Source organism: Strix uralensis, chromosome 15, assembly GCF_047716275.1.
Source record: "Strix uralensis isolate ZFMK-TIS-50842 chromosome 15, bStrUra1, whole genome shotgun sequence".
Lineage (NCBI taxonomy): Eukaryota > Metazoa > Chordata > Aves > Strigiformes > Strigidae > Strix > Strix uralensis.
Window position 1 is genome coordinate 9,655,127 of NC_133986.1, and position 26,428 is coordinate 9,681,554.

Consider the following 26,428-nt stretch of genomic DNA (forward strand, 5'->3'; position numbering starts at 1 on the left):
ACACAAAATTTGGAATGAGCCACATTAGACATCTCGCACTGGTTAAGGCAAATCAAAGATATCCTTGATGCAACCTGGGCTATAAATAATGTATAAAAATACCCCTATAGCATGCTGTGAAGACTCCACTGTTACAGCCCTGAACATCACAGAAAAACCCACAACTCTGCTGCAGAAAATAGTTTAAAAAAATGGCACTGAAGAAAGTATACAACTACATATCCAACAGAATTTTTAACCATACCTCATTTAATAAACACCAGCAGGCCCATACAAGACATGAAACACAAGATATTCAGGAAAATACAGACTCATGCAATAAGAGACTCCATCAGTGTGTACGCACATATGGAGCTAAATTAAAGACCTAATAAGCAACCGTAAACCTGGCATATCCCAGCTTGAAATCCTGGTTGCTACAATCTTTATAGTTAAATATATGTATATACATATACTTACATAATAATTTATTCAAATAATATTAGTTTGTTATAAATAAAATTAAAGCAATACAAGAAAATTACCCACCAAACCAATTTTCAAAATAACAGTCATTGATCACTTGACCTACAAAGATCCTTTCTCAGTCAAACAAAAATATTTTTTTGATGCAATCTCTAGAGTACCACTTTGCATATAACTTAAATATCATACACGTCTATCTAGTACTTTTTATTAATTTGAAGTAAACAGGTAAAATACTCTGATTCGCACAAATAAACTGGTTTGTGGATGCAGAGACAACTTTTTCAGATTTGGATTTCTCTGAAGTGATTATGAAACCAGATTAGCTCTCTTTTCTCTAGTATGCAATCTTTTTGGTTTGTGTCTATCTATTTACTGAGATAACAAGGTATGCTATTTTATTTTGCTTCTATTTTAACATACTTGCAGTCTGGTGCTTGTTCTGATTCCCAGTGGTTTAGCTGCATAACAATTAAAAGTCAACTGTACTCAGACAGCCCTAAATGAAGAGGCCATCAACGCTGTTACGTCTCTTGCAAGGTCTCAAATGAGGAACAAGCTACAAAGTTACTTTATTTCAAAGAAATTCACCATATAATTAGAAGAGCTGTATCATGTGTACATATGTTCTGTACTCTCTATTTTAACAACTTCTATCTATATAAATATTTGTGAACTCTTATAGTTTCTTACACAACAACCTCCTCCACTAGATGGCCCTAAAACTCAACTATGTGTATCAAAGCTGTTTGAACACTTACAGATGTAAGACAAACAAACAAAACAAACAAACAAAAAATACACCAGCAACCAGTTATTAAGAAAAGCCTCTGATATTGGCATACTTGCATACTCAGGAAACAGACAAAAAGTAAATGATTATTTTGAAAGAAACTGATACATACACACACAACTCCCTCCACATAGTCAGCAAAACTGTTGGTTATCTTCAGAGTCCAAAATCCAAAAATTTTAGCAAAATGCATGTCCTTCATATCCCAGGTATGAATACACAGTGTACTTTTTAAAAATTCAAGTTGCTTATTTTCTTGTATAATAAAAAAACTGTACAAGTAAAACAGAACAGAGGTCTGGATGACATAAAGTAGTGTTGTTCGAGGATATGGCCATATTAAAACATGTCCTTCACCCCAGATACTTTACCCTGCACACAGCTTCTGACACCCAGGTAAGTCAAATCTGTCTTTATGAAGCTACACTATGCCATGCAGACTTAGCCAGACATGCATATGTTACAACTGATGAAAGGTCTTCTAGAATTCATTTTATACCTGTATTGCAAATGGTATATGCCAAGACATCCAGCAGCCCAACCCAAAATATCTTTCAGGTAAAATAACTGATGTATTTCTCTTAAACTAACATAGTTAAATAGATTTAGCTGATAGCATCCATTTTTTGGAATGAGACAAAAGAGTACATTTTCAAGACTGAAAAATAAAAAGCTATTCCTTGATAAAAGGTACTAGTAAATACAGTAAATAAGTATCACAACTCCTCTGGTAGTCATGTTTCTCTTACTGATCACTTAAGTCGCTAGCTTTTTGGGTTTGGGTTTTGAGGGGGGGTTAGGGGGATTCCTGACCCCCCCACTGGATCAGTCTTGCAGAACTTGTGGAAAATGCAAATTTCATGTTCTGAGCTGCAGTTACTTTATGAGCAGGTATCTTAATCTTTATATTCTGACTTGATTTGTCGTTCTATCCTTTACCCACAGAAGTGCTACCTACTGCAAAGTCTGCAGGCAACTGATTATATTTTACTTCACCTACAATATCTACACATTGTGTAAACTGAATGATCTGCATACACAGATTTTTAAATAACATACACCCTTTAAATAAGGAAACTTTGCAAATGCATGTTTTCCTTTTGAGGAATTAATCTATCGGTTCAAGGCTAGTGAGGAATTAAAGCAAATGTTTCTACTTAACAGGTTTACACACTAGTGTTTCAGTGATCCTAAATAAAACCTGGAGATAATAGACAATAAATGACGTATGAGAAGTACTATTGCAAGTTCAACAGTTTTCCCTTTCTCCGTTAATATTTAGCACCTCGTCACTATTTTAATTTTGTTTAAAATAAGAGTAGATAAACACTTCTCCAGTTATCTGTTCTTTTAATGTTTCTTCTTTGGTCATCCATGTTTATCTTCATCTGTTACATTCAAAATGTTAGTGAAGGTCTTTCAGTACCGATTCTAAAATCAGACTGAATATTTAGCACTGAACAAACCTAAAAAAAGAATACACGAAAGTGTTTCAAAGCATCTATTTTCCAAGAAGAATGCTCAACAAAACTCCCAATTCCTCCACTTTTCTTCTGGTCCCAGTTGTAATTCATTGTCAAACAATATTTTTAATTTTCTTTTAAAGAATATTTATCTTTTATTTTGCATTTGCTATCAGTTGGGCAATTTTCAACTATCAAGTATTTTCACTTAATTCACTTCATTTCAGGTATTTTTACTATGATTGCAAAAGGAGAACAGTAATTGCTCTGCACAAATACTGTGGTTTTGAGCAGGTTTAGAGACTAAATATTTTCAAAAATTAATACCATTTTCTGCTAAAATAACAACTTAATCCTACAAACCTGTTTAAATTTTCCTCTGATTTTTTCCAGATCTTCTTGCAGTTTATCATAGGTGGGGTCTTCATATGGGAATTTCTGAATCATCCCTATTAATGAATCCAGAGCTCTTATCTTTTTACTACAAAAAAAAAAAAAATCAAAACAGAAAAACTAATGAGCCTACTACAGAAGTTTTTTCAGTCCATCAATATGAAAATTATACTAATACTTATATATAATAATTCAGAGCGCAGAACCCAGCCCTCCATTCTTCAATTCAACTTCTCCCATCTAGCTCAGTGTATATTTGATATATATTTAAGCCATAATCAGAAATTAAGCTGCAGCACAACTGGCAAAGTAAAAGTTTCACTTTTAACTTACCTGCCAGAAGTTGACAAATATTCAAGAATCTTCAGAAATATTGATTAGATGACTGAGCAAAATTAAGAAATGCAATAAAAAAAAGCTCACCAGAACACACATTAAAATGGCTGACAGTATTGTGGCAATTCTGACAGATAATTTAATCAAAACTGGACAGAAAAAAATTATGGAGAGAAGAATGAAAGTCATAGAAAAATGTAGGTAGGAAGGGACATCTGGAGGTCATCTAGTCCACCTTCTGTGGAAGCTGGACTAACTTCAAAGCTAGATAAGGTTGCTCAGCGCCATCTCCAACCAGATTTTGAAAATCTACAAAGATGGAGCTTTTAGAGTCTCTCTGGACAACTTCTCCCATCGCTTAGTTACGTGCATTGGGAAGGACCTTCTCCTTATGCCCCATTAGAACTTGTTTCAAATTGTGAAAGTTGCTTATTATCCCTCCACTGTGCAATTCTGCAAGGAATGTGTCTCTACCTTATCTAGCACTTCCTCTGATGTGGTACAACTAAGTATCTCCCTTGTCTTCTCTTCTGCAGGCTGAAGAAACCAAGTTCCCTCATCCTCTTTTCAGTATCTCATGGTCCAGCATATGATACCACCCCAGTGGCCCTCTGCTCACCTGTCGTCTGTTTTTTGGTGTTTCTTCATGCAAAACTGAACACCATAATTTGAAACAGTATTAAAGGAAGAGTAATTTTTTTTTAAACCTTACCTGTTCTTCTCATCCGTGCAGTTCTGGAGCAGACACTGCCACGTCAGTGCAAACCCAAGGTAGCTGCCAATCTGCAAATTTATAAGAACGTCATGAGGGAAAAAAAAAAAAAAATACAGGCAGTATATATACTCAAACAAAAATAAAACACTACATTGTATCCAATTCTTCAGGAAACAAATCACTGGATATACAAACATGTTTCTGCACTGGAAAGTTCAGTAAATTAAGGTAGGGTAAATGAGGGCTGTGTTACACATTACAAGAGTCAGAAAACTTCTTGTAAGAATCTACCTAGCATCAGAGGGTAAAATATTTAAAATGCAGCATAAAAAGCAATTCTGCAAAAAATAGATATATTTTATTTGCTTTGAACCCTCAGATTTAACAAAACGTAGTAGTAGGGAGACAGTTAGAAAACAACTTATTTAAGATGTTTTGGTAAGTATTCATTTTTGCAGCACTGTCAGTTTAAGCAGCCCACACACAGCCCTACAGAAAGGTGTACCAGCTGGAAGGAGGGAGCTACCAAAGAGGAAACCACACTTTTTTTTCAGAGTTAATATGCAAACAATTCTACCGGCCTAACTCAACAGGGTAGCATGGAATCAGAAAGAAGCACAAGGAGATGACTAAGGTAGCCTTGCTGCCAGAACTTTTCATTATAACTTTGGACACCAAATGAAATAGAAATATAGGTAAGTTCTTCAATGCACCAACTGGAGTCACTTTCAAAAGTGACTTAGCATTCACAGAAAAATAACGCAGACACCTGAAACAAAAGTTAGCTGACTTTGAGAAACTGAGTCAAAAATTACAGCCTAATCCCACTCAGGTCCCTACGTGTGCATGTACATACACCTGCCACTTAAACTTACAAAACACTGTTGGACTTGTAAGCTCCTGTGGCCTGCAAACCCCTTCAGACTAGAGTGGCAGTGTCTGCTAGTTCCAGTCTTCTGTTAGGTACGTTTATTAAAATACATAGTGGAGGTTCTTTTTAAGGCCCAAACATGGGTTTGGGATTTAACATCCCATTAAGTGCTCAAACATATTTGAAGTGAGACTTCCAGTTATTTTTTTGTTGACAGAAATTTAATCTGCATTTCCCCAAACTGCTTAGAGACCCAAGGTAAATGAGGGAAATTCTCAGGAAAATTAGCACTGCTCAGGAAAATTAGCACAGGGGCACAGTGCCAATCTTCTGCTTGAGCCCAAGCACATACCGAGGGATGTGCCCGAAACAGACACCTTTTAATTATAACATCTTTAATTCTCTGTCAAGCAAGGCCAGTATTAGATCAGCATCATAATTTTGCCCAAGACACAAAATGGGCTGACAAGTCTAAGATTACCCAAATCACTCTTTCTCCCATTTAACGTGGCTCATGGTCTACAATCTTACTGTCCTCTGCAGCTTCCTCAATAAGTAAATTAGAGCACTTAACTATTATGGTCTGTCTAGGACCATTCTGTGTAAAACTATCCAGCTTTGGAGGCTGCTCTTTAATATTCTCATCTTGGAACTAGATACTTGTTGCATAAGCAGGAAAATACTTCATTATTGTACATCTCTGTATCACACCCAAATACAAACCAAAATTTTACAATAACCATCCTTTCAGAATTTGACAGTTTACCTTTTTCACTTCAAAATGGATTAAGGCCATTGCTACTGTTCTTTCTGTAGGTAAATAACTTTCTGAGACCTGAAAATATCAAAAGGGCAAATTGCCAAATTACCTAAATTTCTTCAGTAGATTGACTAGATTTAGATTTGTGGTGCAGTACCTGAAATAAGGCCTGCCATGAATCCTCTAGTACAGCTTCCCATCAAAGCTGAAAAAATCCAGTTCAGGTCCAACAGTACTGTAACTACATTGTACAGCACTGAACACACTCCACATTATGATAAACTTCGAGCTGGACATATGAGACAAGTCAAGGTGCCTCACCACCACTCCCAGGTCCTTTTATTTCCAGAAAGGCTTATTGATTCAGGGATGCCACTGTATGGCAATACATAGAATTGACTCCATCTACCAAAGAATAATTGTGCCTCAACCAACAAACTCTTCCAGTATTTAGAAATAACAATGAATAAAAACAGAGACACCCAGAATTGCCCCTTCACGGTTCTCTATCCAAGGTGTCTCAACGTTCCATGTTCTTCCCGAAAGTGAGCCACAATTGAGATGGTACAGGGGAGCCTTTAGCCACGATTTTGGGTTACAAAAATAAATGTAAAGTCCATCACAATTTTTTAATTCTTATCCTTCCTTTCAGAAAAAATTTACTCAAAATTCCATATAGTAAACAAGCTCAGAAAACATAAAACCATCTATATAACTATTCAGACCAAAATACCACCTTCAAACTAACTTTATGAGTCCTCTTGTACACATACAAAGCAGTGTAACATAGCAGGCATCAGACTACCAATATATCAGTCTTTGCCTAGCAGTTTCAGTGCCACAGTAATTTTCTAATGACAAAAACATTGCGATTCTGTAGTATTTTCCCATTTACCTCAGACCCAATCTTGGCACCATGGAGGGATCCATATCTCCTTCCCTCAACAACTCCAACGTGACTGCCTTCAGCATACCCCTCCTGATACCCCTCACCATGAAACCTGTAAAGACAAAAGTATAATTTTTTTTATCGCCTATTTTCATTTCCTATCAGATTCACCCTGCACAGAAGCAACTCACAGAAACAAAACCATACTGTATCATCTCTGAAAAGGAATTACCCATATTCAGAAATATCACATAACATTGATTTAAATTAAGATGTCACTAAGCCTACTGTAATCTTTTCAAAGAGGTTTATAATAATTTGCCAAGAACAACGCACTCTGCAATCCAACTCAGTACTTTCACCAGAATAACACTAACTACAAGCTCACAACTTCGGGTCAAGTTTGCACCCAGTGGAAGAGCTAAGATCGAGCGGGTCGGTCGCTCAGCAAAAGAAAAGAAGAGAATTTCACTCGCGTTTTTTCCTCCTCACCCCTTACCCACTCCTCACCTTGCTCACTACCCGCCCTTCACCCCTCACTTTTTCCTTCTCAGCTCCTACTGCCGGCTGTGGAAGCCCAAGCCCAGACCCAGGCTGAGGCCCAGGCTCAGGCCCGGGGCTCCCCTCCCTCCGTCCTAGGCCGACGGTAACCCGCGGCGAGCGAGGAGTCCCGCTCCGGCCCCGCCTGCCCCCCGCGGTCCCCCAAGCCCCAGTCAAGGCTCCCCCACCAAACCCACCTCTCCTCGGCCATCACAATCTCATCAAACATGTCCGAGCTCGGAGACGCGGCCGCCATCGCGCCGCCAAAGCCCAACGGCGGCTCCGGCCCAGACACGCCCACCCGCTGGGCATGCCGGGAAAGGACGGCAAGCCGGAGGGGCCGCGGCAGCCGTCGTGCCAGTGCGCAGGCGCGCAGGGCCCGGCCCTTCGGGCGGACTTTGAGCGGCGAGGGGGCGGGGCCCTAGGGTCATTGACCACGCCCCTTCCAGTCTCGCCCCGCCCCTCGCCCCGCCGCCGGGGTGGGCGTAGCTCCCGAGGGAGGCGGCGCGGCGTGTGCACACAGGGGGGCGCTCGAGCGCCGCGGCGGCGGCTGGAGGCCCGGCGTCGGGGGGGGTGTCCGCCTCCGGTCCCCTTCGGTCCCCTCCGGTCCCTTCCGGTCCTCTCCGGCAGCCAGCCTGGTGCTGGCATCGCTGGGGGAAACCTCGGTGCCCCGCCGGGAATCGCGGCGTGAGCTGGAGGTGGCCTGGGAAAAAAGTAGAATTAACAGTGAAAGGATCAATTTTAGTCTGTTTCCCGGGAAACTATCAGGAGTTGTGGTAGCGGGAAAAGTGGGAGGCTCGTTTCCAGCCCCCTAAGACCTGGGCTCCGATACAAGCCGGTTTTGCGTTGATATGAGGTGTTTCTGATTTTCAGGTAGTCTATTTTTGATGTATATACCCAAAATGTAAACATTTTTTATGTAAATACCCAAACCAAACTTTAGTGTGCCATTCTAGATTGCTTTATTAAAACATTTATTTGTTATCAACACTGGTAAAAGAAAGCATTTATACTTCTTTATAAGCCTATATTTTAATGTTAGCCTACACTGTTGTTTTCCAGATACCTAATTGAAAACGTGGCTCTGGGCACGCCAAAGTAGTCTGCCAATCCGAGCAGGGGTACAGGGTGTCTGTTATCCTCAGAATCAAACACAGGAGGGCAGAGGTCTCGAAAAGACAGATTTAAAATCCAGAGATGGGTCTAAAGAAAAACTAAAACTATATTAGAGTGAAAATAAACTCATGCTACTAAAGGTTTAGCTAACCAGGTGCAGCAATCACACATCTTTAAAAATGCTCCATCGCAACAAGTTTTACTGATTTATATAGAGCAACTGTAGTCAGCCAGCCAGCTCGTTTTCTGCATTAATTTAAAGTGTAGATATCACTGGATCTCACATGAAATCACTGAAGGTTTGCGAGATGTGGATATTTACCTGCTCTACAACCACACCATCACAGGCAAACACATTCTGTTCACTGATGTCAGTGGAAATATAAGATGTCTTTGAAGGTTTCCTCTAAGGTAATAGCTACAATTTAAATCTTGCTTTGGAAGTTATTGAAAAACAAGTTATTTGATCTCTGTGGATAGTGGGACTGATGAAAAATGCTGAAAATACAACGTATTGGCGAGAAGACTACGAGCACTAACCTCACTTGGGGGCATTCTTACCCTCACCATTACCTTCAGCAATCGGTCTCATTCAACAGGGTTCCTGATAAACTTGCTGTGTGCCTAGACTGTCACAAATTCACCCCGAATTCAGAGTCCTAATAATGTCTTTTTTGCACTATTATTTGCTTTCAAGGCATCTCTGCTTGAGATGAAAGCAGCTCTGCTTTCATTGCATCTGAAGCTGCCTGAAAGGAGGGTTGGCTTCCACACATTTTTGAGGAAAGAAAGTACATTTCTGTAATTTATCGTGTCATTCTCCATTTATATACAAAGTACACTGGCAGAGTAGAAAGAGTGGTCCCAAATTTTCCAGGAACATAGTTTCAGTGCTTTGAGCACAGGTAGAGTCGATACTGTGGCTCTTGAATGAAAGATTTATAGCTTTTTACACTTCCCCAAAGTGGAAATGGAGATGCCCAGTATCTCCTTTCCTGCAGCCTTCCCACTACTCTAACAACTCGTATTTGCACATCATAGCTTCCAACTGAGACTTCACAAGGAGACATTTGACACCTGACCTTTAAAAACCTTTTAGGGCTGTAAAATGTACTATTGCAAATGAAAGCACTGCAATTGTCCTACTGTCTTTGAGAAACTATGATCAACCAGGATGTATATCGTGAATGGTGGTGGTGGTGTTTACATTCCCACAGAACCAAAGGCAACGGTGTTTCGGGGTTTTGCACACCAAGTTCCTGACCGAATCAGGTGTCTGATGGTAGGGAAAGCATTTCCAGTAATCCTTCCATTTCAAGATGTGATCTTGTCAGATTTTATAAGCAAAACAGCCAGGTCTGGTCAGAGCTTGGATGGGAAACCTCCAAGGAAAACTAAAGTGCTCCAGGAAGTGGTGTGGGTAATTTAGCTCCTGGCATTCCTTCCTCCGTCTGAGTAAATATTGAACCAACCTCTAACCATGCTTTTGCAGTAAGAAACATTGTGCTGCTGGTGGAAGATGCAAATCCAAAGGTGTCAGCAAATAGGGTCACTAGAGAGATCAAGATGCTGTTTGCAAGTGTAAGGTTGCTCATCTTTGCTCTCTTGAGCAATGTTCACAAACAACAACGTTACATCTACATAAAATATCTCTGGTTAGATTAAACAGTGTACCCTCTGAGCTCTGTTATTTGCTGTGTTTCCCATCAAAACCATGCTTTTTCTTTAGCGGAAAAGTAAAAGTGGATTTTTTGGACCAAACTTTAAAGGTTCATATTTATTTTATTCTGTTTTCTGGTTTTTTATTTTTTACAAAAAGGTCTTCAAAGATATCTATAGTTCAAAGAAAATATAGTGGCTGATCAAAACTGGAAATGAAAAATGGAAAAACAGAATGCCTCAAGCCTGAAAACTTTTGGAATAAAACGACTGAAAAAACAGGACTACATCTCCCAGTACATAAGGAGCAGGAACCCTCCAGATGTGTGGCAGTGGCTCAGCACAAAGGAGAATGGGAAACACCATGGGAGATGTTTGCCAGCCAAGTAATCTGCAATTCCTATAACTCACAGCATTTCCAAACAGAAACATTCAGTCTCTTTCCTGACAGAATTTGACTTACTTTTCAGGCAAAACTAACCAGTTTTCTCCCTGTCTGCACTGTTGAGTATGGTTTCCACTTCTAAAAGGGAGCAGCCTTCCACCCACACGATTTTTTGCATTTTGCAGGTGGATTTTGCGCAGCTGAAGAAGAATCACAGAAACCACACCTGATAGGGAATTTTTCTATCTCCACAAGGAATCACCTCCTCCGAGCAGCTGGGGGTTAGCACTCCTTTTGGTGTCCGGCACCTCGAAGGCTGCAAGCACTGTGAACGGCAGGGTTTAATGACATAAAGGAAATATGAAAGGAATGTTTCATAGAACAGATGCAAATTCATAACTGCTTTACTGCAGATGAAGTATAACTGATGATGTCTACAGGTAGCACTCACCATCCTGGATCTACAACTACTTGAAAGGAGGTTGTAGTCAGGTGGGTGTCAGTCTCTTCTCCCGAGTAGCAAGTGATAGAACAAGAAGAAATGGCCTCAAGTTGCACCAAGGGATATTTAGATTGGATATTAGAAAAAAATTCTTCACTGCAAGGGTTGTCAAGCATTGGAACAGGCTGCCCAGGGAAGTGGTTGAGTCACCATCCCTGGGAGTATTAAAAAGACATGTAAACGTGGTGCTTAGGGACATGGTTTAGTGGTGGACTTGGTAGTGTTACATTTATGGTTAGACTCAGTGCTCTTAAGGGTCTTTTCTGACCTAAATGATTCTATGATTCTATTCTGTGATTGAATGATGAGGGATGGGAAGAAAACAGGACACAGTCACACAGCTCAAAACTGAGCTTCACTCATTTGTTATATTAAGAGAATAATGATTTAGGACTTGATGGAGTGACCTTCACATATGCTAAGGTCAAAATTTAATGAGCTGTTTCCAAAATCCTTCCATAAGAGAGCCTTTTCTTAGATTTGCTGTCTCACATGGAGCTCATCAGTAACTAGTAGCAGACAGACTTGAATTCCAGCCTTGGCATTCACTGCCTAGCTTTGGGAAAACCCCTTTGTCTCTCTGTGTCCTTGTCTGTTGTACCTCAACTATGCCACCTTCACAAGGGACACACCATCTTCACACGGCTGCAGCGGAGCCAGATGCCATGGTTTGCTAAAGCTCCTTGAAGTCTCTAGACTAAAGGAGTGACAAAAGAGCTAGATTTCTGTGTTGAAGATGATTTTTTTTTTATTGCAAATGTACACATTACACTACTGATAATGCACAGAAATTTAAAAAGCTATTGTTTGCTAAAATTTCATGATTACAAAACTTCACAAAATTTATTACAACTAAAAAACCCACCTTCAGGAGTATATAAATAGAATTTTGAGCATAAATAACAGTAACAAAATAAACAGATGTATGTATTCAATAAATTAATTATAAATATTGCATTGGCAATGAAGTGCTAGGTCAGAAGAACACCAGTATTTCCAGTAGAGCTTTTTTTGATATAGAAATCTCTATTATAAATGAACCTTTGGAAATGAGTAGAATCCCCGAACCCTTTTCACACATTGCTTTTTCTTTCTTTTTTTCTTTGGTTTCCCCTTGGTTATTCCTTCATCAAATTGTTACAACAGGAGAACAGAACTGAAGACATCAGACATCCATGTTTTGGCCACGAGGTACTCATAATCCCTTCCTGCAAGAAGAACAGTGTGGCTGACCCAGTTCTGTAGCATTTAAGTCACTAAACTGTCTCTCCACTGATTTCCATGGATGCAGAATCAAGCCTGGAAGGGACTTGAAAGATTTGCTGATGGTTAAAGGTTAAACATGAAATCTATTTTGCAACTGATTTGACCTATACATCATCCATTTTCAGTCTTTCTCTCCATTTGCTAACAACATACATGCTTATATACAACAGAACCTTAATTTAAACACTAATTTGAACTGCTCATTCCCTATGTGATGAATATAAATGCTCATTCTGTGCACTCTTCCAACCACACACTGAATTCTCACTAATGTTAGTGAGAACTGTCTGCTGGATGATGCTGATGCCACAGTGAACATAAATTAGCCTATAAAAGAAATCAAAGATCCCGTTTTCCAAAGTACCTTTAGCAATAAGGGAAGGAAGAAATTTTTTTCTTTTTTCCCTTATTTCCTAAGGGAAGAAAAAGCACAATGTACAAGCAGAATTGTTTTTTTCAGTGGTATGCTTTCAATAGAAAGTTTTCCCAGAACACTGTCAGCAGCTTTTCAAGAAACAGCGTTAACTCTAGTTTGCGTAACCACATTTGCTAGGTTTTCCTTAATTGTGTTTTGTTCCAAATGTTTGTCTTTAAGGCCTCTGAAGAGGAAAAGGTTTTCTGCATTTGCTTCTAGAAGCAGAAATAACAGGTGAACATATGTGGTAATGAAGTAGATGTAGAGGAATTTTATCATCAAATTAAGTATTTTATCATCACCACGGTAATGGATGATGAAGATGATGAAGCTGCTAAGCTTTTCTTATTTAACCCTTCTTTTCCAAATAAAACTATGGATAGGCAATTTAGACTATGGAATAGCCTGTGGGCACTCATTTCTTACAGGTACAATACATTGCAAGGAAAAGGCTGGCTCCATACTGAAATATACAAAAAAGTTCGAAATATCACTACATGAAAAGCTAAAAAGCCTGCAGTATTCTGCAGTATTTCTTTAAAAACATGTATGTGTGATCAGAGTCATTTCTGAAAGCTAGGGCTCTTCACCGGCGACAGTTTGGAGGTGATGCCAAAGGGGTCCATGCTGTCCGTTTCAAGAGGCGAGGAGTACACCTCTGGTTCAAAGCCCTGGCTGTAATCACCGTATTCACCAAAGTCTGTTGATTCCACAGGCACAGTGTTGATCATAGGTAAGAAGTGAGATAGTGGAAGAAAATCTTTTCCTTTGAACTGTTGTCTTTGCTTGGCACTACTCAAAGACACCGATATTCCGTATTTTTTTGATTTATATACATTGTAGCCATCTGGACGAATCTCCTCTTCAAAGGAACAGTCCTCAGTGGAATACCTGAGCTGAACAGCAAGGAGTAACGAGAATTACAAAGATGCCCACCAGACTCACTGTACTCAACCACAACATACAACTTTGATGCGACCAGCCCTTCTCCCTCTGCTGTCAGTGGGGGTGTCCCTCTGGCTTGTCCCGGGTGCCCCAATTTGGTGCTCCTCGCAAACCCTGCTGCCAGATCCATGCTGGTGAGTTGCCTGCTGCCTCCCTGCCTGGCTGCTGCAGGGATGCAGGTGGGACCCATTGCTCTGGCAACTGCTCTTCTAGTGATGGACCACAGCCACCAAGATGAAGTGCCCAGAACTGGTCAGGCAGTTGGGCAAGATAATTGTTTTCCATCTGAATTTCCAACTGAAATTATTCTATTCTATTCTATTCTATTCTATTCTATTCTATTCTATTCTATTCTATTCTATTCTATTCTATTCTATTCTATTCTATTCTATTCTATTCTATTCATGAGAATAGCACTCCCCACGTTGCACATAGTATGCATTTTGGGTTACAAGGCCATTAAAAGACCTAATCCAGAACTCCTGAAGCTAATGCACGTCCATCACATTAAATAAACCTTGAATCCTGGATGTATACTTCTCCACAGCTATCACACTTACCCTGTCTTGAGAACAGGGAAAAAAGAATCTCATATGACAGTGCTCATTTAGATAAATTGTCCTTAATTGCTGACAGTACTAAACTACAGTCATAAGACCTAATCTAACAATCCTCAGGTATAAAACTCTGGGTCTGTTAGAGATTTGCCTGTGTAAGGGCTTCAGGATCAGGTCTGTAGAAAGGCAGTGCTATCAAAGACAGTGCTTACACAAACATGGTCAATCAGTAAAACAATACTAAAAAGGTAGTTGCCATTTTTTTTACTCAGCGTTTGCTGAAATTACAAAAGACCAGTTAACACAGTGTTATTTGCTCACTAGACATTAGTTACAACTGTCAAATTAATAACAGCGCAAGTTAAGATTTTGTATAGAAGAATGTATTTTCTTAGGTATGAATTTGTAGAATTACATTTGTGATGTACTGTACAGATAGTATATTAGGGTTTTGTATCACCAGGTCAGACCTTTCCAGATGCTTGCACTTATTTCTTACAACTCCAGTGCTATTTCAGGCTCAGCCACTACAGGTGATTGAACTCACGGTCAATAAAAGGCAATTGCTGATTATGTCTCAGTCTACAGTGATAAAAGTGTCCTTAAATGAATGACCTGCCTGTCTGAATAGAGGGCATATTTCATACTCTTTAGTCCTTTCTCAAACACCCTCAATAACATGGAGTACAATTAAGTGCATGCATTTGGTTGTCTTTTAAAAGCACTTTTTAAACTAATCCAGTAATTTTAAAAAAGGTGTTTTCTCCAGATAAAATTATGCAATATTTATCCTTCTACACACATTATATCTCAGAAAAATATGTGTCTATGATACAAATTCATGGCTGAATTGTTAGCTGTCTTTATTTCTATGAGTGCTCAGCCTCACTAACAAGGATGATGAAATAAAAAAGCTTCTTGAGCAAGTGCACATTACAAATAACAGTTATTGATTACACCTCCCATGTCTCAACTATATCATCCCCTCTTCATTTCATTGGGATGGTCTCTAGTGTATTTTTCTAAACAAGTACCAAACGCACTTTAAGTATTTCCAGATTATTTTTTTCACAGGGGGAATTTACTGTATGTCAGTATATTAGGCAGCTACACAATTTCCCCCTAAACTACGGACTACAGCACACTGCACATTCGAAAATCAACCCTAGTTACCAATTTTCCAGTGTTAAAAAAGGAGTGCAAGTGGTTGCCCAGTTCAGTCCCCAGACACCGTATCCGCCCCTTCATTCTACTCCTGAGCGTAGCACCGGTAAATCAAAGAATTGCCTGCAGAGCTGCCTGCGTGGGCTGCTAGCAGAGAGCTGGCAGTAGGTGTCCACAACATAGAGATGCGACGGCATGGCTACATGCCGTTGTATTTTCAGAAAAAAACCCTGCAATTAATACTGTACACAAACACAGTCTCAGTCAAGGCATATTCATATGCCTTCAAAAACAGTGTTATATGAAAGCTATTTTAAAATTCTGTGACTGCTAAACTCCAGCCAGCAGCTCTGATGGGAGTAGGATCCAGGTTCTGCTTTGTTTTCATTGATTATTTTGCTTTGGATGTACATTAAAACATTAAGCTAATAATTGACCTACCATATTGTCTGAGCCTATGCACCTTATCACAGCATGGATTGATTCTAGCCCAGAAAAGCAAGGAAATTCAGAAAGAAAGGCTTAATTCTATGTTATATACACATTCAAAAACATCACTACATCAATATTGCTCTTATTAAAGATACTGGGAGTTTTGACAATGGGCCAAGTCCTTGCCCGATTGAAATCAGCAGAAATTTTGCCAGAGTAGTCAAAGCAGAATCAAGCTGTATCTTTACTATGGCATAATAAAAAGCCGCCGGCCGCTCTGTGAAACTCAGGCTCCCGTAAAGCAGTTATACACAGACTGAATCTGAATCTTACTCTTCATATTCTAGAGTTGGCTATTTATTCATGTGGCTTAAAAAACAAGTTTATATTGCTGATGATGCCTAGCTGATGCGCTAAGGAAAAAGCATGACCTAACAGTGGGTCACTCAACTCCCCAAGCTCTTGGGAGTCCCACAGGTGTGTGGTTGTCCCAGGTCAGGAGTGGGACAGTGGCTCCCTACTTCTTCCCCTCGAAATCCTCTGGTGCTACCTAAGAGATGGCAACCTCCTGTTTCTGGGACTTGCATGCCTGGCAGCCATCTGGCTGCATCTCCTTTCCAAAGAAGTAATCTTGTTTTTTTTCCAGAATATCTGACCTGAACAGTGAGAAATTATTCAGATTCTACGGCATGACTTAATCTAGTTCTGTGGCAGAAACGTAGCCACCCACCAATGAGATTTTTTAAAAATAATTTTGCCCTGGACTGTATTTTCAGTATTTTTTGGCGGTGGAGGTGCAGTACAGACTTTGCTTTCTAAATTATGTTTCCTTGCTGCCTTCTAATAATCCCGGCGGTCTCTCAGACAGTAACAGTGACAAGAATCACCGATCCCATCGAGAAAAGGGGGTGGGGGGGGACGGGACCTGAAAGCTTTGTTAACCCATCACCAACCGCAGCCATAAATAACTATGTCAGCCCTTTGGTCTCGTCTGCCCTTCCCGCGCGGCGCCCGGGCTGGGAATCTCCCTCGGGAAAGGGAAGCCCGGGCAGAGCCTCCGGGGACCGGCGGGACCGGGGGGACCGGGGTGTGTGTGTGCGGGGATCTCAGCTCACCTGCCCGTGCAGCCGCCCCGCCTCGTCCATGCAGAGGTACCGGGAGCTCCGCACGCCCTTGATGGCCACGGTGCGCACCGCCACGGCGCGGATCTCCAGCAGACCTGCGGGGGGGGGGAGAGGGAAGAGCGGCATTAGCTCCGCGACCCCGTCCCGTCCCGCTCCGGCCCCGCCGCCGCCGGTACTCACTCTGCGGGCTCTGGCTACCGGCGGCGTCCACCCGGCCGTCGCCGCCGATCCGCAGGAAGCAGCTGAACAGCCCGTGCTTGCTGGCGGTGTAGAGGTGCCGCAGCCGGATCGGCTCCCCCCAGCCGTAGTTAACGTGCGGGCCGGCGTCGGGCAGCGGCAGCGACAAGGCGGCGGCCAGACCCAGCAGCGCCAGGGCGGCGGGGCGCGGCCCCATACCGCGGAAGGGGCGCGGAGCGGCGCGGAAGGGGCAGCGGAGCGGCGGCAGGGCGCTGGCTGCGTTGGCTGCGCTGGCTGCGCCTGGGGGATGTAGCGCGGGCGAAGCCACCCCCCCGGCCTTTTATAGCTCCTCGTTATCAGCCCGATCGATTCTGCTGCATCCAGCTCGGATATAGAGCCCGTTTCATAGCGGGAATTGGTCGGATCGGGCACTCCCCCCGAAAATATTGATCGGATGACATCATTTCGCAGGGGACACCCTGAAGTCGCTCCGTCCCCATCCGCATCTCCGAGCTTCCCCCCACCTCCCCCCTCACACACTTCGAGTCTCCGGTCGCGCCTTTTCCCGCCCGGCCGGACCCCGCGGCCCGGGGTTGCCCCGAGGGGACGGGAGGGACGGGACGGGACGGGACGGGACGGGAGGGGCGGCACTGCCGGTCCCGCAGCCCCTGCCCCGGTGTGAGAGCCGGGAAATGGGCCGGGGGTGGGCGTGTGTAACCCCAAACCCATCGAGCGGCGATGCGGAGGTGGGGGACCTCACACCCCCCCCCGGTCCTCCCTCACGGCCGCAGCTCGACTCCTGCCTCAGCTCTGGCCCAGCCTTTATTTCCCTACTCAGAAAGAAAAGAGCTGCGTCTTCGGGAAATGGTTTTTAAACCTCGGGTCACCTCGCAGGGCAGGGGGGGCCGTGCCGCCGCGGCGGGAGCGCTGGGCGAGCGGTTACCGGCAGCCCTGTTACCGGCAGCCGGCGGGGCGCAGCCGCGACGGGGCGGCCCGGTACGGCCCGGTACGGCGCCTCTGGGCGGGCCGGCGCTGCTCCAGGGCTTTATTACCGCCCGGCCATCCCCGGCTGTGTCACTAGATGGAGCCTGGCACCTGGGCTGCGGGCTGGCCTCGCCTTTGGGGAGCTGCTGCCTCGGAGGGGGTCTCCGACTCCTGTTCGTCCCCATCTGTACAAAGAGATTTGGGGGGAAAAACGTGTGTGTAGCAAAAGAGCATTGCCCCCAGCCAGCGGCCCGATCTAAGCATCAAACAGGATTTTTTCTGGTCTGTGTGTGGACTTTTTCCACACGGGCTCCTCCCTGGGAGATCCCTCAGCAAGTGCACCAGGAGAGATGGGAAGAAGCACCCACACTGGCATTTTGGTTTGTTCCGCGCTCTTTGCATGTCAGGCACACTTCAGGGGATTGTTGCTGAGTTTTCTGCTGTCCATCCAAACTGAGCATTAAAGGAATTTTCTCAGATCTCAGGAGATAAAATGGGTACTGGCTGGGATTTCATAAAGAAAAAAAATCCTTCCTCCACAGGACACATTAAATAACAATTAAGAAAAATATAACCCCATGCCCCCAGGAATTTCTCTGAAGCAACAAAGTTCCCATCAACTTCAAATACTGTTTTTATATTTTGCTACCTGTTTACTTTCATCCTTTTGTCTTTACACTTGCATTTCCCTCCTACAAACACTCACAGAAATAACTTTGCTTTATGATCAATCGCAGCTCAGTGAGGCTGTGCACATAGGCAAGGTCATACAAAAACACAGTCTTCAGGGTGGTGGCCTGCACTTGTACAAATGCTTACACTTATGATCATGTGTAACTTTTGGTACTGAAGTTAATGACATTGATCAATCAGAGTTTGAATGATGAAGGTCTTGCATCAGAAGCTCCCTGGAGCAAGGGATTGTATGTCACCAACCATTTCAAAAACAACTACTGGTTTTGATTACCTTTGGGTTTTTTTGATGGTTAGCTTGAGACACCCAAAAAGGAGACCAGTTTTCTCTGCATGCTCGATGAACAATTAATAAAAATGAGGACCACTTCACTTTCAAGTGTCTCCTGCTGCATCCTCTAAATCATGGGCTGATTTGAGATACTCTGGCCTTTCAAACATCACAGAAGTTCACAATATTATAAACCCAGTAAATAATACCAAGGCATCTGAGACCCTAATTTTTTTTTCCTCTACAGAATTCTGCAATGTTATTAGATGACTGCTACAAAGGCAGTTCACTGCCCTGCAACCCTGGGCCCCACAGCAGTTGTGCATGTAACTCATCCTGGCTACATATGCATTCTTCAAGGTATCGAGCACCCACCACACACAGAGGTTATGGTCTGAAATGAATCTGAAAGGCTTTTTTAGTTCATTTTGTTGTGCATTTCGGTGAATAGAAGCTATTTTATGATTACTATTTCTGCTATACTATGATGTGAATAATATTCACAATCGTAAGTATTCATTTTCTTCATCAAGAAGTCAAACCTTTCAAGCGGTAAGGAATTGATGCTTGCAACTTGTTTATTCACTTTGAATTCCCTTGTGAAGATCAAAAATTGAGGCAGAAAAGGCAAATCATTTGCACTAAATAATATTTCAAATCAGTGTAAGGTGACTGTAAGTAAGAATTTCCTAACAATTGATGGAAAGTTTTTAAAAATTATTTTCATTGTTTCTGTTGCTGATGGTATGTGGACTGATGTTTAAAGGTTCATATCTAATCAAAATAAAATGAAAAGAAAGCACTTAATTAATTTTTTGGAATAGTCTCTCTTGTTATAGGAAGCTTTCAATCTAAATAATTTGTCCAAGTTCCTCTGTAGTCAGTGACAGAGGTAAGTGCCTCCAAGTACTTATCTGGACTGGATAGTACCAATCCTATCTCAAAACAGCTGTTTAAGAGGTATGAGTTAAGTAATCTCTGGAAGTGCCTATTTCTTTATTGTCTCTGGAAAAAAAGCCTAGATGATTAACTCAGGTTAAGTACCCTATTTTTAGCTAGAGCTAAATGAGCTAATGAATCTCACTAGTTTCAAAATATGAGTTGCAACATGTGATTTTAATTTCTGTTCCTATCTGTGTCACTGAACTTTATCATTTATTGGCATCTTTTTACCAGAGTTCCATAGAGCGTGTTCGTTTGCATGTTCCTACAAATGTATTTGCAGAAAAAGAATTATTTGCAGAACAAATGTATTATAGGGTAAATCACAATATCACTTCCAGTGCTGGACCTGCTCCCTATATAAACAGAGCCTGCCACAAGGAAACCTGGTAGTGTAGGGCTTTTTGATTTTATGAAGATAGGAAAAAAGCAACAACCAGGAGGAAAGTCTCGTAGAACAAAAATACCTCCTGACCAAATAGTACACAACTGCAAAAGTATTTTCACCTGTTGTAATGAATCATTTATTTCCACTGCACTTTTCAATGTCCCAATGTAATTTCTGCAGAACAAGAACTTCAGCTTTCTGTAACCCTGAAGATGAACTAAATGTGTTTTGGAGGAACATAATTACCTTTATTTAAATTTCAAACATCCAGAGATCCTGGAACATACTAAATAGATAATAGAGGGCTTGTGCCTCACTGGGCAATAACATCATTGGAACCAATGGAAATGAAGCCAAGGAAGGTGGTCACAAATGATCAGAAGTGGGGCATGAAGCCACCCATGAATAGAAGGTGGTCATAGTAGGCTAATTGTGGTAGAGATCAAAGGTAAAATTACATAGGTGAGTCACTCAAGGGTGAGGGAGGGTCAAAATGTGATGAATGAGATGTTTTTCAGATGAAGAGACATCTACTCAATAGTAGAATAACTTCAGAATATCATGGCAAAAGCTTTGGATATGTAAGTCATCAAAGAAAGAGGAAAAGAGTACAGAAAGTTTAAAGACTTCCTTTGGGGTGTCTTTGGGATCTCCTGCAGATTTAGCAGTAGGCATTACATGAATGTAATCCAATATTACTTTTGAGAAGAGATTTGTAAGTCTTTTTCCCTTTTCTCTGAAGTCGGAAGTGGGAGAATTACAGAGTCTGTAAATACTCTGAGGGAAGTAAGGTCCCAAGCAGAGCTAGAGATGTTAGTGCTAATTCCTTTGGTTTCTGATTTCTGCTGTAGTTCCTGCATGTCATCCCAGAAGTGACAGCAAAAAGAAAGCCTTTATTTTCCCCATGGCAGAGGGCCAGTTGAACAGTCCAGTCCTTTCTCTTGCTTCTGGAAGAGAAGAGTATGTCAGACAAATGAGAGAAGGCAGAAGTGAGGACATAGTACACTGCGATATGTGGTTATTTGAGCACGAGGTTGTTCTATAAAGAGCCTTATCAGCACAGCACAAGTTAAAAAACCTGCCTAAGAAGGAGAGGTTACTCCACCATATGTCAAGGACTGCTCTGCTTCCCAGCTGCTTCTGCAATCCAAGAGGCATAAAGGTGACAATATTTCTCCCTGGGCTGTGAATGAGCGCAGAATTGAGATTCCACAGCTCCCGCTGTGTGCGCCCACTGACAGGATGTCATACGATGGGACGAGCATTCATGGAGGCTCTTCCCAAATATCACAAGTGTAATAGTCCCCAGTGAATTTGTAGGATCCAAATGCATCAGATGCTTAAAGATTTTTCAAATGATCAACTTCTGGAGGGGTTCCTCTTCTAAAACTGCTCTGCTAAAGAAGGTCAGCTTGCTGGAGAGATTGTTGCTACTGTAATTTGTAGTTGCATGTGTTATTGCTGGTTCTTTCCAATGAACACAGACAACTAATTTCAAATATCTCTCACCATTCTGTTATCTAATGCTTTCTTAACTATTGCTATCAGTCAATGCATTCCTGAGAGCAATACTTAGCCTGGAATTGACTTGAAGCTTTCACGGTCAGATGATATCTTCTGATTAAGTCTACTCTAAAGCTCACAAAGTCCTGCCAGCTTCAAATGGCCTAAATGCATTTTTTTGTCACTGTAAGCATTATTTCATACTTTGGAAGTACTTCATCCACTCCATCTTTTCTCTGTGCTATGAAATCTTTTGTAATTCTGGTATAGAAGAAGCCTTACTGATATTCTGGGATCATATTTGGTACAGTAACTCTCCAGCACCTTATTTACACTAAATCAACGAAAGGGCTTTTTTATTATTTTTTAAGCAAACCCGCATCCTGCAGCAGAAATGAATAATTGCAAGTTTCTTGGCCAGTAGGTTACATTTTAGTTTCTAACTTGACCTAGGAAGTAATGCCTCTGCACTTTGTTTATGCAATGTGTTTGTGAAAATCATGAGGAAAGCTTTTTCAGAAAAGAGTAATTCTAGCTCACCAGCTTCTCAGTCAAAAGTGGTATCCGTGGAGCATTTACCTGTACTCTTTTCTGTCAGTGGCTAAATAATGTTGCCGTTATGACAAGTTCCAACTCTGTTGGAAATATTTTTCCTTTAATAGACAGACAATGGGCCAGTAGAAGAAGATGATCACAGAATCATCTAGATTGGAAAAGACCTTGAAGATCATCCAGTGCAACCATGAACCTCACACTGACCGTTCTCAACTCCACCAGATCCCTCAGCTCTGGGTCAACCCCACTCTTCAACCCCTCCAGGGATGGAGACTCCACCACTGCCCTGGGCAGCCCATTCCAATGCCTAACAACCTGTTCTGTAAAGAAATGCTTCCTAATATCCAGTCTAAACCTTCCCTGGCGCAGCTTGAGGCCATTACCTCTTGTCCTATCACTTGTTACTTGGTTAAAGAGACTCATCCCCACCTCTCTGCAACTTCCTTTCAGGTAGTTGTAGAGGGCGATGAGGTCTCCCCTCAGATATAAGATATACCACAAAAAGAAGAGAACAGATATGTTACCAGAGTTTTGCTTCAAACTCACAAGAGTGCATACTCAGAGCTGTGGTCAAATGATGTTCAAATACATCTGAAGCCCTGGAGAGCCAGAGTTAATCAGGTGATCCTATTCTGTCTGATATAGTGACACTTCCCACAAAATCAGTCCCAAAGAGGTACTAGGAAGATGGGATGTGCAAGGACTTCTGCAACGAGACCAAACCTGACCCTGGAGCAATTTCACTGGGTTATACCTGGGATTGATTTGTTCCATAAAGGTCTAACTTCATTTCACTGGAGGTAGACAATTGTTTTCTTTGTTAGGAAGGACACTGAGCCAGGGGCTCTCAGGTAGTGATTTTTGGGAAGTCAGAAGGAGTGGGATGAAAGGGGTTTAACTATGCCTGTTTGCTTGGGGAATGTCATTGTAACTCTGCTTAAAGGCAGACTTTTTCTCAAAGCGCCTATGATAATAATCCTGATCTGTTGTAAAATTGATACCATAAAGACTTTTAGTCATGAAGATGATAATGAATTATATTACTAATAGTATTTGGTAGGCTTATGTCCATCTAAGTGGTATTTTAGCTAGACTCAGGTTTGACTGAGAACTTACGGGACAATTGTTATGGCTTATGTAATGTTGAGGATCAGACTACTCTATAGTTGTCCCTGATGGCCCATAAAGGTAAGATGCCTTTGAGAGGTTCATCTGAGGCTTTACAGCATGTGCAGTTTACACACTGTAGCTGTCTCAGGAGGATGATTCCACACTAGAGTCATAGAGTCAATGGAACTGTGTATGTACAAACACATATGTAAACAGGTGTGTGCTAACAAAGAGCTAGGTTTCCTCACGGCTGCTGTCAGCTCAAACTACTTTCTAGGCTTGCCTTTGTGCTTTCTTAGGGAAGGTTTGAGGGGTCTGAACTGCTGCAGAGCAAGACACCTCCATTCTTTACTTGCTGTTAAATCACCATTGTATTGTGCTAAAAGTTGTGGAAGGTTTCTAGTCCTGCCATGGTTTGATGAAGATGGCACTGATTTTTTCTGTGAGAATCCTACACTTGCCAATATATACGTAAGATCAGCAGATACTTGGCACAGTGAGTCTCTTGAAGAACAGAGGTGGAGAAGTGCCTGGCTTCAGATTGTTCCTATACAGGTTAGTTCCTGATTGCTTAATCCTGTTGAGACTGAAGGATGTGAAAGGTAAGAATCATGTGTGTCTGGGGAACTTCTGCTTCTATTCCAGTGTAGATAGCTGTGGGGATTTTGGATCTGGGCTTCAAACACTTGACCAAGATCAGATAAAAAGAAGTATGAGGTCTATGCTGAAAAAATTACAACAATTTACCATGTTGTGGAGTAGAAGAGGCAGAAAGGGGGTTAAGGAAATCAGCTAAGACTCACAGTTTTCTTGTTGCCTATTATTTCATGCTATACTCTGCTGCTTATCATTACTAGGAATTGCAAGTCACCAACAGAACTGTATAAACTGTTAGAGAGATGTAAATGATTAGTGAATGCAGTTGAACGTTGTGTCAAAGTGTCAATTCAGTTCACAAGTGCTTATTCACCTACTGTCATCACTTCTGATTATTATGATACTACAGGAAGGACGCTTACTGAAACGATGAAGCCCTTTATGAAACAGTTCTGAACAAATGTAAACTTAAAAAAGTACAAAGTTTCCTAATGGCATCATTTAAGGCTGTTAAGAACATTTTGTACACAGCCATATCCTCAGCTTCTGAAAGGCAAAGTGATTCAGCTGAATCAGTAGAAGTCTAACTTTCACCCCAGCCCATATTCTGGGCCTAAAACCATGGAGAAATATCTCAGAAGAAATAAAATTCTTGTGCAACTCCTCCAAAATCTGTTTAGTAGATGGAGTTAGTTTACCTGGATTTTAAGGTGTGATGGTATCTTCCCTCCCTCTTCACAAGACACCCAGACTCAATCTTTAATATAGGTGACGGCCATCTAGAAAGTTTTTACAGTGGCTTTGCTCAGGAGGCAGGAGATGAAGATTACTGATAACTCTTCTTCCAATTGGAGGTCAGAGGAAATAATTTTCTGCTGAAAGGAAGCCTATAACATAACCATGGAGTACCTGCACAATTTACCAAGAATCAGGAAACTGAGTAACTTTCCCTGATGTTCCTTATTGCAGCTTCTTAACTAGTCACATTTGCTACCATGAAACATGGCTGTGGGACATCTGGGGTCAAGAACTGATGGACAAAGGTTATTGAAGCATCCTGACAGTGCAGCTAAAATTGACCTTTACTTGACAAAGCAGAAGTAACATGGGATCTAAGAGAATGGTATTCAAATAGCCAGTCCATCCAAAACATTGCATTTGGATTGATCCTAATCAGCCATAATTTCCTAGTTTAATGGCCAATTAAAAGGCCATTTGAAAGTAAGAGAAGCAGAACAAATCAGCATGGAAAGAGCCTGGATGGTCTTTAGAAAGTGATTCAAGTTTACTTAGGCTTTACACATCTGACTAGTGAGAAAATGAGTATGTAATGGATGTCTTACTCTAAAAGTAATTCAGATTCATTAAATAACTTGTTTCAGTATGAGATAAAATCTGAAGCATCGCTGAAAAGTGAAATGAAATACCTGCATTAAAACAAGGAATTTATCTACCTAAACATCACAGCAAATATTAAATGAAATGTAAAATTCCCCACTATCTGTCTCTTGAGTACATTATGTACCTCAACTTGATGTAAGAAGCAGAATTAAACTCAATATTTCTTTTATGTGTATTTACAAATGTGATCAGACATATAATGGTCAGAAGGATTCTAATTTACCATCTTTAAACCCCAAATGTTTTTATGTTAAATGCATCTTCAAATTTTTTCATTTTCCTGGAAATTTAAACATTACAGGCCAAAAGTGAGAGCCACGTTGCCTTTGGTTCTTTCATGGCTGGAGGTCCCAGGAAGATCCTTGCATGATAAGAGTCAGGGGCACTTCAGTTCTTGAAGTGAACAAAGCAGACCAAAGTGCTGAGGATGAAAAAGTGGAGTCATGGTGCCTCTTTCATATGGATTGGTCTCCAGTTCATATACTCTTGAATATGGATCTATTGATTTAGGCACTCATTTTGCAAATGGAATTGTAAAGATAGACCCCCCAACTAATTCTGAATATAACTCGTTTCAGAAGATTTCCAGAGCAGGGCAGGAATCATTCTTATAGCTGTGTGTGGGGCATCAAGGTCTCATTCAATAGTGAAGGCTCCCTGAGGCCTGTATATTACTCTTTATCAGAGGTCTCTACCAGATAAAGCCTGCAACAAAACAGCTACTGATTTCTGTTCCTGTAGCCTCACGCTGCAGAAGAGCTGCTACTGCTAGGCAGTAGACAGCCCTTATTCCATTCTCCTGACTAATAGACCACATATTGCCATCAGTGTGATTTGGATTCTGTTAGGCAGATGTGTCATTGATTGTATAATATTGTAGAAGGAACTAGCCAATACTAATGAAATAAAGAGCAACAGAACTATAAATGGACCTCACACAACCCCTTCCTATTTATGGCTTCAGTGGCAATATCAGTATCCCATTCCCAAAAGACAGGAATCCCCAAATTTACTTTT

At 41.5% G+C, this 26,428-nt stretch overlaps 2 protein-coding genes across 2 annotated transcripts; both read right to left on the reverse strand.

Annotated features, from left to right (window-relative positions):
* Nucleotides 1-231: 231 nt before the first annotated feature.
* LTO1 (LTO1 maturation factor of ABCE1) lies at nucleotides 232-7,515 on the reverse strand. The gene is made up of 5 exons (XM_074885097.1): nucleotides 7,423-7,515; nucleotides 6,692-6,797; nucleotides 4,163-4,233; nucleotides 3,085-3,202; nucleotides 232-2,724 (listed from the first exon to the last, which is right to left on the reverse strand). Exons 1-5 carry the CDS (start codon nucleotides 7,479-7,481, stop codon nucleotides 2,656-2,658), a joined length of 423 nt encoding a protein of 140 aa, XP_074741198.1. The 5' UTR covers nucleotides 7,482-7,515; the 3' UTR covers nucleotides 232-2,655.
* Nucleotides 7,516-11,609: 4,094 nt separating this feature from the next.
* On the reverse strand, nucleotides 11,610-17,252 carry FGF19 (fibroblast growth factor 19). The gene is made up of 3 exons (XM_074884725.1): nucleotides 16,971-17,252; nucleotides 16,782-16,885; nucleotides 11,610-13,464 (listed from the first exon to the last, which is right to left on the reverse strand). Exons 1-3 carry the CDS (start codon nucleotides 17,182-17,184, stop codon nucleotides 13,132-13,134), a joined length of 651 nt encoding a protein of 216 aa, XP_074740826.1. The 5' UTR covers nucleotides 17,185-17,252; the 3' UTR covers nucleotides 11,610-13,131.
* Between the last annotated feature and the right edge of the window lie 9,176 nt (nucleotides 17,253-26,428).